At 38.5% G+C, this 19460-nt stretch overlaps 1 protein-coding gene across 2 annotated transcripts in view; it reads right to left on the reverse strand.

Moving 5' to 3' along the window:
* Positions 1-19460, reverse strand: part of LOC121958435 (SLIT-ROBO Rho GTPase-activating protein 3-like) — a 44308-nt gene that overhangs the window by 20940 nt on the left and 3908 nt on the right. For both annotated transcript variants that reach the window (XM_042507356.2, XM_042507347.2), the window contains exons 2-4: positions 12100-12295; positions 6770-6932; positions 4665-4727 (exon numbers count right to left, since the gene is read on the reverse strand). In XM_042507356.2, the coding sequence (XP_042363290.1) occupies positions 4665-4727; positions 6770-6932; positions 12100-12295 (422 nt within the window). The remainder of the gene's footprint in view (positions 1-4664; positions 4728-6769; positions 6933-12099; positions 12296-19460) is intronic.

The raw sequence follows: 19460 nt of genomic DNA on the forward strand, positions 1-19460 counted from the left end.
TTACTTATTTTTGTTAAGTTTAACTTTCTTAATCCAAGTAAACTATATTTATATAGTACTATATTTATTTCTATAGTGTAGTCAAATGAGTGAGCATTTTTTAAACACTTTACGAGTGCCTCATTTCCAATTCTAAGCAAACTGCTACAATTCACATGCATCAAACAGTCAGAAAATACAAATGTGATACTAATGATATTTAAAGTAACGAGACACAAGGGTTAATGTCAGTGGCTGATACATAGTGCAAAACCAAGGAAGGCACATTATCCTCATTCACAAACAATGTGCACGCACAGATTATTCCTAAATCCATGGGTAGAACGTTTAATGCACAATTCCAGGATTCATCAATATTTTCTCACCTCAATGTGTTTGTACTTTGTGAACATATTCAAAACAGCCTTAGATCAGGCGTATGTAACTAAACGCATAGCATATCACTTGAAGTGGGTGGCATTCATTCAGAAAGGCTTCAACAGAAAAACAATATTTAACCTTAAAATTTACAAATGTATGGAATTATTTCACGGCCCTTCATTCACATCACCTACTGTCAAAATCAGTGTGCCCCATTACTTGCTTACAATAAATGTAGTGTATGGGAATGTCTATATTGAGCCATGGAATTATTATTATTACTATTATTAGGCATCCAGGGTATTAAGACATTCTGAACTATCTCCAAGCTGGTGTTAAGATGCCAAATCTAACCTATTTGGAAGACACTGCAGTCTGTGCCTTCAGGAGAGAGCACATCATCAGAGACCGCATGTATCAACATGTTTGAATAGAGTGAAAAAAAGCTTATCAGCTGTTTCCCACTGCCAATTACATTCATAGATGCTCACTGACGGCCCAATATTGATGTGTCAGGACCTTTAGATGTGCCTTTTAACCCCTTTCTCCATGATACACCTCAATAAGCCTCTAGGCAAATGCTTATATAGAGAAATGAAGGCATAAGTATGATTGCAAAAAGCTGGCACGCGCCTGTCAATTCAGAATGAATTTAGAATTCTTCAAAGCACGCATGTTGGTAAGAACAATATTTGCTGGTGTTTAAATGTTTTTACGACACACTCTGTTTTATCTGGTCTTAGCCTAGTCTTGTTTTAAATGTTTTCATTTGTTTTTATTGATGTTTTTGCTCTTTTCATTTTAACAGTGTATACTATTTTATCTTGTTCTGTAAAGCACTTTGTGACTGTGTTACAAAAAATGCTAAATAAAGTTATATTAAGTAGTTATTATATATGTTCCATATGTATTGATGTTGTACGCAGAGTAAGCACATCATTATGTACATGTTAGTGAAAGAGGCCTATTGTGTCAAAAAGTGTGAAAATGGCAAGTATACTTATTGCTTTACAGTATACACAAAGTAAACTGACTATTTCTTTTACTTTAGTCTTATGGCTACTGAATTAAAACCTTCTTCATGAAGGGGTGTGAAACTGAAAAAATATACATGAAAAAGAGAAAAACAATTGTGTCTTTGCCATACTCAAAAAAAGTTTACTTTGTGAAGACAATCTTACATAATTTTTTTAATAAAATTAGCAGTTTAGCAGTTTTAAGACCATATAATCACGATGTGGCTGACTAAAAGATTATGAATGTTTCCCCACCCTAAATGTAGTACATATTAACTAATTCAACATTTCTTTTTCCCAGTAAATTCGTAAATGTTAGGGAGTGTCACAGATGTGCTGGTTGCGTCTGTCACATTTTTGAGATTGTTTGTCATCACCACAGCATGAGTACATAAAAAAAGGGGTGGGAGGTAAAGGGAGTACTGTGTGTTCCACCGTAACCAAGTTTCATCACTGCTCCAAATATAATCTACACTCCCACTTTTCAGATTGCTTCAGAGGAATTTGTCATAAGGTGTCATAAACAGATTGATACTTTGTGGTGTTATTAAAGAGGTGGTGTGTAAAGGTTTAACGTGTAACCCTGAATTAACAGTACAATTAAACAACATCTGCTCCACCATCACTCACGCTCAAGTTCTGGTTTCCTAGCAACACCGACTGAAGCGGACGTGCAAAGGACAGCAAGATCGATCAGCAGGGGAGGAGGGAGGTTACAAAGTGACAGTGAGCAACCTTCACTGCAAACCAGTGAAACAAGAAACTACTTGATTTCCACAAAATTCCAGCAGCGGGTCATTAGCGGAGATCGGCAGGCTGACAAAGAAGATTTCCCCTGATACCTTATTTTAAATTTAGCAAATAACTGATAATACAAACAAATTATACAAGTTCATGTAAGCTATATAAAACTACATCCAGCCAAAATCTTAACAGACTAGTGCAATTCCTCGTGCTGTGTTGGGGAGCTGCAGACAGCCATTTAATAATGCATGAATCAGAGAGGGGAAAAATCAATATCAGTAAAGCAGTAAAGTGCTGTATAATATTACATGTGAGAATATTTCTCATGTGGTTTATTACATGCAAGTACTAGTGATTCACTGCTCATTCACTCGTACCAAACATCCTTTGAAATAAGTGTGACTAGTTGTCAATAATCAGTGAAACTGCACTGTCGTTTAACATATTTCTAAAATACTATGCATCTTATCTCTCTTATAAGATATTTATGTTAACACACACACAGTCCCTTGTACGGTGATTTGTTAAATTCTTCAAAAGCTCATATCAACATTAAACAGCTTTCTGTCTTCACTTCAGACTTTTAATATTTCACGTAAAAGAATGATGGAGAGTGTTTCACTTTGGTCTTATCATATTTACAGTATGCCTCACAATCAATTGTGCAGCACCATGAAAAATGCGTGTTAAGTAAAACCAAAGCTGTTTGTTTTCTAATTATCTTTGATTGATCACTGAAAGTATTTACTCAATAATATTCTGATTGTAATGCAGAAGATTAAGCGTGCAGGAAATAGCATAAGGTGGAGTTTTTCTTAATAAAATAATGAATAAGCAGAATAGGAAAGTACACCAAGTATTTTTAAACAAATGTATGGTCTAACCTGAATAGAATTAAATTAAATACAATGCAAGACCAAAGCTGGTCAGATCAAATTACAGTATGTCTGAGAATAAAAGAAACAGTATAACCATTGGAGTATTTAGGTGTGACTCAGCTTATTTGTGTTGGAATTTTTTTACCGGCAGTTCATCCCAAAATCAAAAATTCCTATTTTTCCTCTTAACTGCAATGCTATTTATCAATCTTGTTTTAGTGCACATTGCTGAGTGTTGGAGATATCAGCCGTAGAGATGTCTGTCTTGTCTTCAAAATAATGGAACTAAATGGCACTTGGCTTGTGGTGCTCTAAGCACAAAAAAATGTATATTTGAAAAACTCAACAGCGATGTCTCTTTCCAGAAATCAAACTCAGTAACTCAAGGTAATCCACAGACCTTGTTGTGAGTATTTTGAGGTAGCAACTATTTTCTTTCCATCAGCCAATGTCATCACCATTTAAAAAGAGGTGTGCATCTACTGCTATCTCACCTAGCACCACTGAGCTAGCTAATGTGATGACTATTAATGTTTACATCTCACAATGTCACGAGGGTGAGCCTCTCGTGCATGAGTGACTGCTCACATCAGTTGACATCTCACACTACAACAATCTCAATTTATATATAGCACTACAGGGAAGAGGAAAAATACGTATTTTAGATTTTAGGGTTAACTGTCCCTTTAAGACCTATTAAACATAATTTTAAGACTTTATAATATTGAGATTACAGCCATTTAAAGTCTGAATTTTGGACATGGTGTAGGATATTTAATCACACAACCTTTTTGTTTCCTTGCTTGCCCATAGATACTTGTACTCTTGCATTTGTTACCCCTATAGAGCTCAGTTTTAAATGGTTTAAATGTGAAGAATCAGTTAATATGATTCAGAATGTGCAGCAAGACATTCTGAATCATATTAACTGATTCTTTTTGCATATTATCTGTTGAACAATAACTAACAAATAATACTATCACTGAGCAATAAGACCCAGAGGGAAGCACTGTTGTGCGTTTGTTACACTCTGTCCCACATACAGCAGATAATATCACTGCATCAGTTCATTATCTTTAGCCAAATGAGGCATCAGCGCTAAGCACAGCTGTTGCCTATCTTCACCACCACATGGACCATTTCTGTGTGTTTATTGCCATGTGTGTGCACGTGTTTCAATATGCGGTGTCTATTGTATGTACAGTACAACATACAACAATAGACAGGGTGACAACACACCAACATGTGTGATTACGTGTAACAATAGCTGAAACTATTACAGCAATTCATGTTTGCTGTGAGTACAGTGCACCTCTGCAGCACAGACTGCTGAGTCCGCTTGAAGTGCTGCCAGGGGCAAGAACGCTCTCCCCTTCAAACTGATGTAGAAATTCACAGTGGGAGGAAGAATGCAAATTTTCTCCTTTCACGACCTCAGGAGATGGAAGAAATGACCTGTTAGAGGCTGCACTGCTGATAAGGCATATCTGCTATGTGCAGTGTCAGGCCAGCTGCGTCGCAGGTTACAGGTTCAGGTCTGCAAAAAAAGGCTCTCGCTCAGAATTGACGATACACAGGCTAACATAAGGGAAAAGGGAAAACAGGCATGCTGGTGTAGACAAAGAAAGGTTAGACATGAAAGGGCAAACATATTTCTTCAACTCACAGTGTAGAGCTCATTGGTGACTTTAACTAACTCTTCATGCATCTGCACTCCGATGTCTTTGCTCTGTAAAAGAGAAAAACAGGTGACAGTTTTTAGATGCTCATTTGAAGGACAAATGAAGGCAAGTATTCACACATCTAAGACTGAGAACTTTGTTATCTAATAGAATTGCCGTCCTGCAAGTGAAAAACTTGAAGGGTGCGTACCGGTTATATTTTGTTTGTGAGGAGTGTCAGCAGGCATTGAAATGCTGTCATTACTCTGCACCAGAAAAGATCTAATACAATGCCCAAAGTGCACATTCAGACAAAAATAGAACAGTGCAGTTACCGCACAACATTTCCCAAGGAGTTGTGTCACAGTTTCAGCTCAGTTACAGGGGCTAAGAGTCTATGATGAATTGGACATGTCCCATGACAGGGCTTATAGCCCAAGAGGAGGAATGGGGCCAGCAGAGAGTGACTCTGGAAATCCTGTTGAGGGGATATGGAGTGACGCTTAGCCCAATCAATCCTGTTTTTTGCCACCTCTCAGGGACCACTTGTCAAAACAGCAACCTTTGCTTTTTTCACATGTGACAAGAATTACATTTCAGCACACTCAGTGCATTTAAACTTTGACTTAACAAACGGCAGAGCTGATTCATCCCCTTCCTCCGCGCATGTGTAATTCATTAGCAGTGAGACTGCACTGCAGCTGAACCAGGATGCTACAGCATAACAGGATTATTGTTTTGGAGAAGTTTGTCACAATCTGAGCTAAGTTCATGCACAGGGAGACAGTTTTCTTTCTGCAGGCAGCTATTAGTGCTCCTCTTTATGCTGGCCACAAGCCATCCCAGTCTCATCAAGGCTCCCATCTTAACAGAGCAGAGCCCCCTGGAGGGCATAAATTACAGTAGACTCCTGCCGCTGTCAAACGATACTGATCTAAGCTACCAAAGGCAGATTGTTCATCACCTCCCCTGAACCACAGGCACTCTGCTACTCTCACGCGTACAATACATTAAGAATATGCCTAATGAAATACAAGAGTAAAACCAAAACCAAGAACAAATGCATTCATAGCATTAACATTTTGGATAAAAGAAGCAAGTTACATCTAATTATATCTGCAGGATTCTGAATGAGTCCCACTTAATGTGAATTTTCTGTGAAAAAGAATGCGTGGGAGTATGGGCATCAAGAATGATGAGGGGTAAAGAGCATAAAAAAAGGTTAGTGATCTGAACAGGGAGCAAACTGAGCATGATATTTCAAATGACAATACGCATGACGAATGGCGGGGGGTTAAAAAGAGAAACAGAATCTCTCACCAGCCCTGATAAGCTTTTCTGTCAACATATGCTGCTCTCTCAATAGCCAGGTGCTACTGTACGGCTCAAGTGGTGTAAGTTTAGGGACGAATAACCTCAGTGATAATGGGAATAGTCAGCCTAAGGGCCATTATTTGAAATCAGAGCGTAGAATAGGTGGGGAAACCTTGCATGCTAACAGTGTACACTACTGTAATTGAAGCACAAAGGTTATGAGCCGAAAAACTCATTTCACCTTGTTACTGTTAGCTCTGTTAGCACAGTTATCAGTGTAAGCACGGCTGGTGGTGCTAATATAGTTAATGATAATGGGGTCTTTCAGCACCATAGAAGTGGTGAGTTTGTTATAGCCTAACAATAGCTTTTTACTTCTGACAATTACATTAAGGCTTTGAAAATACTGAAAGTGATGTTCATCTGTGAAGATTATCTTGTTGAGCAAATCATGTAAGTATCATAAACATTTGTTTACAACAAAGCTTATTTTCTGCAATGACCAAAAAGCCAATGGAAAAATCCCGTAGGCTTTTTGATGAAGAAATCAGGGCAGTGTTCGCTTCCAGGTTGGCCTATGTTTCTCTGGAGCTCTCTATTGTCTGCACAGTTTGAAATATAGGCCTACTGTGCGTCCTGATAAAGTTCAACATATTTTTACATATTTTTGTTGGTCTGGCGTCAAGTTCCCAGCTGTGGGCATCAGTCATGCGATTTAAGCAGATAAGTTCTGTGACTGTGTGCGTTAGTAACGGTCAGGGTTGCATGCCCTCATCCATTTAATTCAGATTCTGACCTTTTTGAAGAGTCTGATGACATCCTCGCCCACGTGTGCCAGACGGACAATGACGTTGTTGTTGTAGATGTCGCTGAGAGTGGCATGGTCTCTGCTCTCTCGCCTGGTCTGGTCTAAGACCAAATACCAGCAGTTCACAGTGGACAAGAGATTCTGGTCCTTTCTGAAAAAAGCCAAGGAAAGACTTTATAAAGAAGAAAATATTGGTCTGTGTCATTAAACAATAAACAAAGCTTCCCGCCACAGAATAACACAACTGCAATATCCAGACCACATTGTATATTTCCCATAAGTACAAAAAAGGGTTATTGTCCTCATAAAACATAACATAAAACAGGATACAGACTGTCTTACAAACCACACAAATCTTACATTTGATCTACTGGTATCATCTCTAAGACTTTATAAGAGATCGAGGGGTCACTGCACATGTAGTAAGGAATCAGCTAAAAAGGAGGTAGCTGTACACACACACACACACACACACATACGGGAAGAGACAGACAGAAGGCATGCTGACTGCACTCGCCTTCTTGTTCAAGGGAGCATGTGAGTTCAATTATCCTCACACCGAAAAGTTTGTTTGTCTTCATCTTTTGTCTTTGGAGAGATTTTAACTGTTTTTCTGACCTCCAACAATCGTGACTACAATATAAAAATGCTGCATCACACGTTTCATACACAGCCTGCTTAAAAGCTGTGTGTAAAAACCATCTGTTGTTGGCTGATAGCTGACCTATGCTGGGATCCCGTCCAGATAAATCCAACTTTACTTCTCCTTTAATGACTGGCGAGAGGAGAAGAGTGAAGTTAGGATGAATGATCTTAACACTTTGCATGTCTTTGTTGATAGGGAGGAGGACATACAAAAGACAGTTCACTCACAGAAGGCCATTTCTGCTGATTCACAAGCACAGTCTTTTATCAAATCACACAAGCAGTCAGAAGCTTTACAGAGAGAAAGGAACAGTTTCAAAGCTGCCACAATTATCTCTTTAGCTGAGTTTATTTCTAAATAAAAAAAAAAACTAATGTTCACTAACTTTACATACTGAATCCCATTATGCTACTCCTGACTTGTGAAGATAACTTGCTCCAGGCTGCACACTCCTCCTTATTTTGGCAAGAAACCAATGCACGCGCGGACCGAGCTCCACCAGCATCAACATCCTGACCATCCTTAACCTCAGGCAGCAAACTCAAGGAAGGTGTACTTGAGCAAAGATGAGTGATATAGTGAGACAATGATTATGAAATGGCCTATTGATTTTGAATGAATGTTATAAAGCTAGCTATTACCTATGATAATATCTCACTAGTTATTAACAATCTGCCACACTGAAGGCTGCCTTGTCAAAGTACTCCTATCTGCACTATCAGAAGCTGTGGTGCTTTTTGCACAACAGGGCTGCAACTAACAATTATTTCACCTGTCGATTAAATTTGGTATTTTCACAATTAATCAATTAGTTGTTTAGTCTGTAAAATGTCAAAAATGGGTGAAAAATGTCAAGTGTTTCCTGAAGCCCAAAATGACATGCTTAAATGTCTGGTTTTGTTTGAACCAAAAGATTTTCAGTTAACTGTCAAAGAGGAGTAACAAAAAACAAAGAATGCTCACGTTTAAGAAGCTGGAATGAAAGAAATTTGACATTCTTTTTCTAAAGAAACAACACAAACGGAATACTTGATGATCAAATTAGCTGACTTTTAATTTAGAAGTTAAAAAATAATCTCTTAATCGATTCATTATTGCAGCTCTAATGCAAAGTGCTAGCGGTTTACACACCACAAGCAAAAAATACCACACATATCGAAGGTAGGGTTGCAAATGCAAGATGCGGCAAGATGCAACAATGGACAGACATGTCTGGTGCCTATGCAGTATACTTTTTAGGCAGTCATTTAGCAACTGATTAGCAATCTAATGTAATGATCTGGCCTCAGCAGTAAAAAAATACAGAAACAGCTCTTTTATTATCACAGAGTTCTGCTTTTCACAAAGCCGATTAAATTTTTCACTGGTGAGTTTAAGGAACCTTTTGTTGCTAAAAAGGTTCATTTTGCATAATTGCATGAGTCATTCAAACAATACAAATCACAATACACTTGATCCAAGGAACTGCACATTGTTTACAGCTACGGATTTGTAGGCATGGAGAACCCCAAAGTTATTTTGTATCTGCATTTGCTGGTAAAATATTACATGGTCATTGCATTGGTTTCTGTAAACATACGCTAACATTCAAGTTTATAAAATACACCATTGTTATAAGACCTCTTAAAAACAAGATGCTATGTCAAATGTATAGAAAAGAACATTTAATAAATTATTCCAAATTATTTGTTGGATTCCCTACAAATCATGTGATGAACAACCAATCTATGGTAACAACCAGTCCGATATGCAGCAGTTATTTATCTCAGTTTTGAAGATCATATTGCAAGGACAGTCACGACTTGTTTTCCGTCAACTGCTTCAAAACTTTGATCATTTTATCCTTGGAGAGGTTTTTTCATGCTTTCATTTTCTTTTTTGATGTGAATGACTGTTTTCCTGTCTTGGTGAAGCTCACTCTGATCTTCAGCTAATGCAAGTTTCCGCACTAAAACAGAAAGGAGTTCTTATAGGTCTCCATGTATCCAAACAATGTTGAAATGTTATCAGAAATTGGCCTTTATACAAAAATAGTGAGTTGCACCAATATTCAACAAAATGATTTTTTGAGAAATTGCTTCTGAAGTTTAAACCACAATCAGACACAAACTATGAAACATTTTTGTATGTGCATTATCTGTCTGTGTCATAGGTCTAAAGGCTATATTAATAATATACTATATTATATTACTGTTGGCTTAGTGTATGTTCAATGCATGGCTTTCTTTTTGTCTGGATCAATGATGTTAAGAGAAAATCATGATCTTGGTACAACAGAACAGCAATCTAAAAAGTTATGTGTCGACAGCCAGTTGAAAGAGTTGCACTCATGATGCTAAAGGTAATCCAGAGTGCTGGGCATCAGCATCTTCATTCCTTTCATCCTTTAACACTTTGATAAAAAACATGAACAAGCTACCCCTATAGGCCCTCCTTTCAAACAGAGCAGGTGTTTGATCCTGTACAGTACATGGGGTGCCAGGAACCTGACTGGAAATCTTTGGCTTTTGGCTGCTCTTGAATAAGGATGAGACTGTAGTATTCGGGACACAAAGGAGTTGATGCACAACTGCTCATGGAAGATGACAGGAGAAGGTTTTCTACCCGACAGCCTACAAAAAGTACAACAAAACCTGTATCATGACAAGATCTCTGCATCATAAAGTAGCGCCGCTCAGCTGAACTACAGTGAACTGACAATGCAAACACACACTGTATCCATCAACTATTGTAAAACATGTTGGATATAAATTGATTTTTCAAATAAATGTACACAGCAGCATTGTGCTCTTTTGCAATCACATTTTTGTTGCAGCTGCTCTATTAAGGAAGGTTTTAAAAATGTTCTTTGACAATCTCCTGCCAGCCGCTTTATTAGATCTGACATCAGAAATGAAAATCTGAACGGATTCCAGATAAGAAAAAAGGGCACTGAGGTTGTACTGTTGATAAAAAAGAGGTAAAATTAAATGACAGAGAGAGAGAGTGCAGAGCCAGAAGACCGCTTGGGATTAATGATGATATAGACTTAGTCAGCCCATTGTAGTCTGCGAGTGTGAATCCAGCCTATGACAGACCGACATAATGATGACCATTTAATGTGACGGGGGGAGAATCTGGGACAGCAGGGTGTACAAGGAAGTCATGCAATGTGACTCTCTTGCAGGGGTCTCCCTTGGAGGGAATGCTCCATTTATCAATGTCCCAGTGACGGGAGCTCTCCACCACGATTACGCTTTGTGTCCAATTGGCCGGAGAGACTGAAAGAGAGATGGAGAGACTTCTCCTAAATAAACCAACAATTTTGTTACGCATGACTGACACAGCCAGGTCACATGAAAGGGTGTGCAGCTGCCTACGTCTCAATTATACCATCTTTACTGTGTTGCTTTAAAAGGTGAGTTCGATTTACTGCACTGCTGATTCAATACTACTGCAGTGGGCATTAGAGAAGAGCAGAGTCTTCAAATAGATTTTAATTCGACTAATTAAACTTAACTCAACATCCATTTATTAGCTTTTTCAGGAGCTCACAACGACATCTGGCAACTGATCTATTTCCAAGGTGAAGAGCAAACTTTTATGGCTAAAAATTTCCATGGAATGTACTCCAATTAATTCATATTAATTCTGATTATTCATTTTCTCGTGTACACTTTTTCCACCAACATTAACGCTTACATGGAGGTATTTTTACTGTGGGAAAACCCACTAAACATGGGCAAACATATCAGAGACGTGTGCACAGCTTTGTAGTTGATGAGTGTTCACGTATATATATATATATATATATATATATATATATATATATATATATATATATATATAAAATTATTTGTATATAATGTATATACAATGTTCGAACACTGCATGGACAGAGAGTATTTTGTGGTGGCATTGCTTCGTGCAAAAGAGGTGGAAATTAGTGTGTCCCGTGACTACTGCAAAGTGATTTGTCCCAGAAATGAATGCTGATTGTAACCTTTTCCATTAAATACAAAAGCCAGATGTTAGTGGGTGTTTTTTGTCCAGTGGGAAAGTGGCTTTATTTATGACCACTGATCAAATCAGGCCATGGGCTGCATATACAGTTAGAAAATGATCTGAAAGTCAGAGTGAGCTGCAGGCTGGTCGGAGCATCTATGCAGCAATTCCTCAACATGCTGCAGGGTATGTTTGTTTCATGACCACAGATCTTCTTTACACAAACACATAAACAATTTAAGTCAATCTGATAAGGTTGGCCGTATTGTTGCGTTCTGACTCCAAACTGAGGCTCTTATTTGCTTTCTGTGACCATTGAGAAAATATGAGTATTTGGGCAGCAGTCTAGCATGAAGTTGTTTGAGAATGGAAATGAAATGACAGCCAGATAGAAAAGACGAGGGGCGAGGAGGGGGGGGGGGATAAAGAGTCTGACCTAGTTGGGAGGAACACAGCAGCCCGAGGCCACAAGCTTCCATGGCCCTGGCTTCATTTCAGGTCATTTCTCCTGCTTTTATCCCTTCTCTCTTTTTTGTTGCCTATCCCTCCTCTGCTTTCCCCTTTCTTTTCTTCCATCTCTCTGTGCCGTGCCAGTGATCAGTATGAAATGTGTAACAGTTGTTTTTTGGTCAAGCACATTCGATACAGACGTTCTGGTGCTTAGCAGACAGACAGTGGTGAGACTCACTTGAAGTGATGGTGCTCTCTGGAGGTGCGGATCTTGGCGGAGTAGCGCTCGGCCAGTTTGTCCAAGCCTCTGGAGTACTCAAGCTGAAGCTCGGCCTTTCGACGGAAGAACTCTTGCAGGTCTTGCAGCAGCTGCAGTCGGGACTCAGACTGCTGCTCCAGACAACGGAACTGCTCCACCAGCTGGTTACGGATCTCTGCATATCAAAAAGGGAGAGACCACCCTCAGAATAAATACAGCCTCTCTGGGGAAGAGGGGGCTTACATGCTGGGCCTCACTTCTGCCTGCCAAACAGTGTTGCAGGTCAGAGTTTAGCCAGCAATCCTTGAGCAGAGGATGAAGAAAATACAAAAATGTGAGAAAACAGTCGAGCACAAGCACTAATAAAACAACAAAGTCATCATAATTGTATAAAACTGGATGTCAAAGTGCATTTGTCCATTGTGTGTATATGTGTGTGCATGTGTGTGCAGTGGGAGGGAGAGAGTGTGGGGGTGTCTAAATGCTGGGGTAGCACACGTGCATATGAGATGCATGTCTGATGATTGCAGCAGACAGCACGGAAAATATAAAATAGGTCAGCTTCTCAAAATGCATTGTGCTGAGCGAGCCTTCAGAGAAGTTTGTCTTGAAAAAACAAATTGCGGGCATTCTTTCGATTACAAGATTGCTGTGGTTTTCTGCTTATGAGGTTTGGAAAACTCAATGCTCCTATTCATAGTCTGAGAATGAGGAAAAAATATGTTTTGGTCTAAATTTTGAAAACATGGTCGATATGGCATTTTCAAACAGTTTGGTACTTTTCAAAATTAAAAGCTTTGGGAAAATACTGTTTGCAGCACACTTAGGGTGTTTTATGTTAAGGCCAACCTTTTTCCTGTGCTGACAATTTACTGCAGTAGCTTGCATCTTAAGAGTATAATTAATACATCTATATTTTCAAAACAACCAGGAATAATATCCAGACTCCATGCTGGGCAGCTTGTACTGGTATAGTACACAGTGTTCCTATACACCCCTGAGATTTCAGGTGATAAAAACGTCCAGTGAGGTAATAACATCACTTTTACGGTCTTACATTAACACTGAAAAGGAATACAAATAACATTTTATTTCATCCATATACTGTTTATTGCAAAGCTGCCATAAATCCAGTAGCTAAATGGCTGCTGAATGTGTGGCTACAGGCCATAAATCTTATCAGAGCCAGGGGGCTGAGTGATATGTTTGACATCACTATTAGGATATCGATGAGGGCATTTCACAAAATCTCTCTTTATGTAACATCGGGATTCATGCAGCAGCATTCTCTTAATTCCTCTAATTTTTTTTTTTGCTTAATTTTCTATCAGGAGATGAAAAAAGGGAAAAGTAAAGTCAAGATGCACTAAACATTCTTAACTCTCAAAATCATCTCTTACCAGCTGTGCTGAATAATGAATCCCACTTGATCATAGGTACCCTATAAGCCTATTAGCATAGACGACATCCTCTAAACACTATATAGAATTGGAGAGATGCTACCAAAAAGGCTGTAAGAACAGTAACTTCTGTGGTATGTAATTGACATACTGTTAAACTTACATAAAGCCGTCTAAATATACGATTTTTCGGTACTGGCGTTGTTGAAAAATCATAAAACCAGCAATGGCTAAACATTTGTGATGCTGCAAGTGCTGTGTCAGCAGAGGAATCCACAGTAAGTCAAATTAAAAGAAATTGGTTCTGAAAGCAGTGCTCTCGCTAATGTGAAATGGCTCAGCAGTCATTTATGCGTCTCATCAAACAGATCTCAGTTATCTGAAAATGTATTCTCTGTGTTTGGCCTTAATGGCCAAAGCAACTAAGAGCAGTACAAATGCCACTGAGAAGACAAATGCATGCAATATCATCCAAGAGTTTTTAAAGTCTTAATTGAGAGCTATGGACCAATAGTATTTCTTTAGCCCACATTCAATAATCTGATCACTGTAATGACCACAAAATTTGTATATATATATATATATTAATCTCAACTTGACTGAGTGATATTAATGCATTTTTATGGTCCTCAAATGTAAAAGCTGTTTTCTTCACTTCTTACAACAATTTGTAGACTCTGAAAATGAAACATTTTCCCCTGCATCTTCATAAGAGTGTTTTCAAAAACTTTTCAACAATATTTCTCAAAATAAGACACATTGGCGAATGAGAAACCCAGAGGTGCTTACAAAATAAGTACAAGTCATGGATATGAACAAAAATCAGAAAAAAATCAGTTGGTATATTGCCTCCTGCGTGAGGTCCATCATTTGAAATGGGCATTAAAAATCAGGCAAAAAATAATCAAACGGATGCTGAAAGCAATAAGCTGATTCACTACAACAGAAGACCAAACTCTCTCTACATAAAATAAAAATTGGAATTATTAACTTCATTTGGATAACATAAAGCAACACCAGCATGAGATCCATAATTAGGACATAATTTTGAGCTCACATCTGTGGATTACAATGAGTGGTGGACAAAGTATACAACTCTATCACTTGAGATAAGTGAAAGTTGCTGAGTCAAATTAGGATACTTGCATAAAAAAGCAGAACAAAAAAAATCAGAGTACTTCTCAACACACTGTTGTCTGTTGTCACAATACATTGACAGAGCCTTAATGAGGCTGTAATGAAGTTTGTGCGCAGTAAACAGAGCAAACATTTAAAACGATAGGAGTCATTCTTCATCTTAAAGATTTCAAACATGGAGTCGAGGTATGGCCGTGGGTGATCTGGTGGGGAATCTTTATCTCAATCTGCTGCCATTGCCATTACTAACACTGCATAACCAAATACAAGCGCCTCCTGCTGACCTCTCCTCTCTACCTGTCTCTACATATGAGCTGCCCAATCTGAGTAGGGCATGCGCAAGGTAGGTACAGGAACATCACTTTGACAAACAAACCACATGCAGAATTGCAGGATCACAGTTTATGGACTTTTGCATTTAAAAAAAAAGTTATCTTCATGACTTCAAAGCAAATGCAATGAGTAACAAGAACAGAAATTTAGCGGAGTCAAAAGTACAATGTTTATCTTACAAATGTGGTAAAGCCAAAATAATAAGTTTTCAAAAAATAAAAATACTCAAATAAAGTACAGATACTCAAAAACTGCACTTAAGTGCAGTACTTAAGTAAATTGTTACTGTCACAGACTTACACATGCACGGGGGGACTTAACAGCCTCACTCATCAAGACAATAAGAAGCAATTGAGCAGCATTGAGAGGGCTGAAGATTCCATTATGACAGACTGTTTCAACCATGCACATGATTGCTGCACTCTGAAAGAAACTCTGTCGAAATTTATCAATGGAAGAGATGGCCCGGCAGAAGAGAAGCCCTTTTGTTCGCTCCTAAATGATGTTTCTGTATCTACAATAAAGGAATTCAAAGATTTCTCCCTCCTCCAACCATTCCTGAGTGCGTGAGCGAAGATGTGAATGAAAGAGCGAGAGCGGCAGTGTAAATACGTTATCCCTGGCTGTTTGGACATGTACCCCTCATGGTCCCCATAGTTGCCCAGTTGCCTGGTTACATGCCTCTGGAGGCATCTCAATGAGAGCAGGCCAGTTCCCTGTTCTGACAGCCACAGCAGTCAGTCTGTTTAGCATAATGGCCAAGGACAAGGGCAACTTTCTCCGCTTTGAAATACTCAATAAACAGCCTGTGCTGATGAACGAGGCAGCAATCAAGTTCAAAATAGCAAGAAATGTCACTACAATGTACCCCTGTGCTAAAGTAGACCACTGAACAACACAATTTGTTGGCCTGTGTGACTTTAATCATCCTTAATCATAGGGTGACAGAGGAAAAGAACAACCGGACAATGTAATCTAAATCTAAATTGATTTAACTGCATAATTTTATCAGGGAGACATCAAATAGACACATGATATTTGCATCCGCTCTCCTGCGAGCATGTTATTTTTAGAACTTAAACTGTTACTAGGGACTGTGCAACACTGCACTACATTCAATGAATGATTCAAGCCTTTGCAGAGTAATGCATAATTACAAGGAAGCTGGCAAGGAGTTCAAGTGAATAATATACCGAGGAGTGAGCCTCAAAAGATAGAGACAGCTTCTTCTCTATCTTTTCACTGATGACACAATAGTGCAGATGTCCTTAAATGGAATACATTTGCTACATATGCCGCACCAGGTTCTCTTTCTGGGAACATTGTGCAGCCAGAATGAATAAAATGTTCCAAACCCAAAGGCTTGTGGAAATGTTACTAATAGGATATTACCCATTTGTTATGTTGTACTTTTCTCCTAACCTATATGGTTAACATCATGGTACATTTCGATGATTTTAACAAGTATTTTGAACACAAATTAATCACTTCCAGAGACCTGAGGGTAACACTGAAACAGCAGAGTAAAATGAAAATGATTTTTTTTTTCTGGCATGAGTTGCCATGTCTTAGATATCGGCCATAGAGATGTCTGCCTTGTCTCCGATATAATCGAACGAGATGGCACTGAACTACCTACTCCATCAGACAAATCATACCTGACTTTACCACACCACAGACTGCATGGGTTGTAGCTACTGCTGCAGGAGTGTGAGCTCCATGCCAGGAACATTTGTGAAAGTCCCACACATTAACAAGGACATCTCTTAGCATCACGTGGTTTACTTCGTGGTTATTAACAGTGTAACAACAGAGTCAAGGCATTTTGATGTTGGTGTAAGTTTGTTGAGATCATTTAAAAGTTTGTGTTGGATTTCAGCCACTGCTGTTTTTGTTTGTTAGGACTAGGGGTCGACAGATGATTGGCCAGCTGATTATTGGCGCCAATATTTGGCATTTTGCCGATGATCTGTATCAGCATTTTATATTAATGATAGCCAATAAAATTAATTAATTAAAAAGTACAAAGAAAGTGTCATCATAGTAGGAACTTTTACTTTGTCAAACCCCAGGGAGCTATTTTAATAAATTAATTTTTTATTAAAGTTTTCACTTGACTTTGCCAAATATCGGCCCCAATAATCGGCCAGGCCTATAATCAGTCGACCCCTAATCTAGTTCCATTACACTGGATAAAAGGCAGACATCTCTATCACTGATATCTATCAATATAACACTCTGTAAATCCCACCAAAACAATCTAGACTGATAAATAGCACTACGGGTAAGAGAAAAAATAAGCATTTCTGGTTTAGGAGTGAACTGTCCCTTTAAAGACATAGAACTCAAATCAAGCCACCCAAAAACAGAATGTTCCTCAACTCATACAACATTCAAATCACCCACATCAGCTAGTCATGTCCGAAGGTTTACGCCTCAGAAAGGGAAAGTACCTGAGCTCAGCTGCTTTAGGACCCTGGCCTCCTCTTTTACCCTGCACATTCAAAACAACAAACAACGTCCACTCGCCAAGCTCCAACACAGCACGTCTGCAGAGATTCCATGCTTGGATCTCTGACAGATAATGTAACGAAATAGGGGGAAGCTATTGGTCACTGTTGCCTTGCAGGGTTGCCAGTTGAGCTCCTGTAACTGCTGCAACAGAGAGCACCAAATATCACATAGTGAGGAGTCCTTGTCACCACAGTAGCTCAAATTAGCCTAGCACAGCTATTGCAATGTCCTGCAGCAGTCTCCGGGGCTGTGTCTGCAGTTAACCATGCGTGGCTAGTCACATGTGGCCTAACCCAGACTGACACGTTGACATAATTTGGTACAAATCAAGGCTGTGTTCTGTGAACACTTGCCTTCCAAATGCAGTAATGGCTATGGTATGCATTTACAGTCTATCTGCTTGAGTTCACATTTCTTCCTCTCTCCCTCTATCTTCCTTTCTCTCTCCATACAAATATCTCTAACAAGGAAAGACATCGCTATTTGTGCAACCCAAGGCCAGGAAAATCCAGCATGTAGTGAGCAGAATTCAAAGTGGTTCTCTCTTTAAATCTCATATCGCTCAACTGTGGGTATGTACCTGTCATCACAGCAACAGTGTTACCAAGACATGTTACCAATACACTGGAAACAAAGATATTGTCCTCAGTGCTGTAACGCAACCCTGACATTTCGAGACAGTATCAGTCGGAGCATTCTTTCATTATGATGAATACACACAGAGGGCTGTGTCTACATGCACCATGTGGAATGCATCTCCACAGTGAATATGGTGGCTGTAGGAGTGACATGCTACTTTGTGACGGTCAGATTGTTACCAAGCCAGTATAAGCAAATTACAGAAATGTTACAAATATTACAGTTTCCTGCACTGTAAAACCTGACAAGTTGATCTTCCTTAAAATAATCTTGGAAACCGACTGCCTTGAAAAAGTAAAGTATAAATCTTAATATATTTTTACTTTATATCTAAGTGGTAAGTTTACTTGAAATTTATCTGTGTTTACTTATTTTAATGAAGCTGTTGCAACTTAAAAATGACATGAAATTACCTTGTTCATTCTAAGTGTTAGCAACTTCATTAAAAGAAGTTAGTCTGACTTCACTTGTTCATCACAAAAAGGATTTTGCCAATGATGAAGCTAGGAGATCAGCAGGTTCTGTTTTCTTCATTTGTTTACGAAAATACAAATATGATTGAATAGTTTGCAACCAGCAGAATACAGGTATATAGCACAATATACATGGTTTCCTGAAGTTGCTAAAACTGAAAAAGACTGATTTAATTAAACTTCATTAATCATCATTTTTAAGATGCCACAACTTCACAAAATACATAACATTTTTTTAAAGTAAACTTCACAATTAGATATAAAGTAAACAAAAAAATACTATTGACAGTTGTATTAACTTACATTTTGAAATCAATCAGTTTCCTAGAATTAAAAAATAAAATAAAATCTTGTCAGCTTTTACAGGGTATTTTAATTGTTTTTTACAATGTTTTAGAGACAGATATCCATTTAAGGTCAATGTTACCCAATGTTTTGTTACATGTTCCCTTAGCAACAGCAAATTTTGCAATAAATAGTTTACAACATTCCCTATTAAAGCAATTTGTACATAAGAGTGAAACTCAGCTCCCAACAGATCAAATGGCATTAAAGATGATGTTGCCTACAGCTAGAAGTACAGTATGATGCGTGATGAAGAGTATCCCCTCATTTCCTTGTGTTGTGGTTTCGGGATATACAGGAAGCATAGAGATACCTCGGGCTGGTCAATTACACTCCGAAGAAGGAAAAATATTAGTTTAGCCCCCAAAACTTTATGAAGTACTACCCAGGAAGATAAATCTTGTTTTGGTGACAACTGTGAAAATCATGGTTTCAGCTGCTGACTAATTGACAACTTAACATCACAATAGAAAGCAGTATCTGCTATCAGTGAGTGAGT

The sequence above is a fragment of the Plectropomus leopardus genome, chromosome 2 (assembly GCF_026936395.1).
Source record: "Plectropomus leopardus strain MGB_pleo_1.0 chromosome 2, ASM2693639v1, whole genome shotgun sequence".
In the NCBI taxonomy this organism is placed as follows: Eukaryota; Metazoa; Chordata; class Actinopteri; order Perciformes; family Serranidae; genus Plectropomus; species Plectropomus leopardus.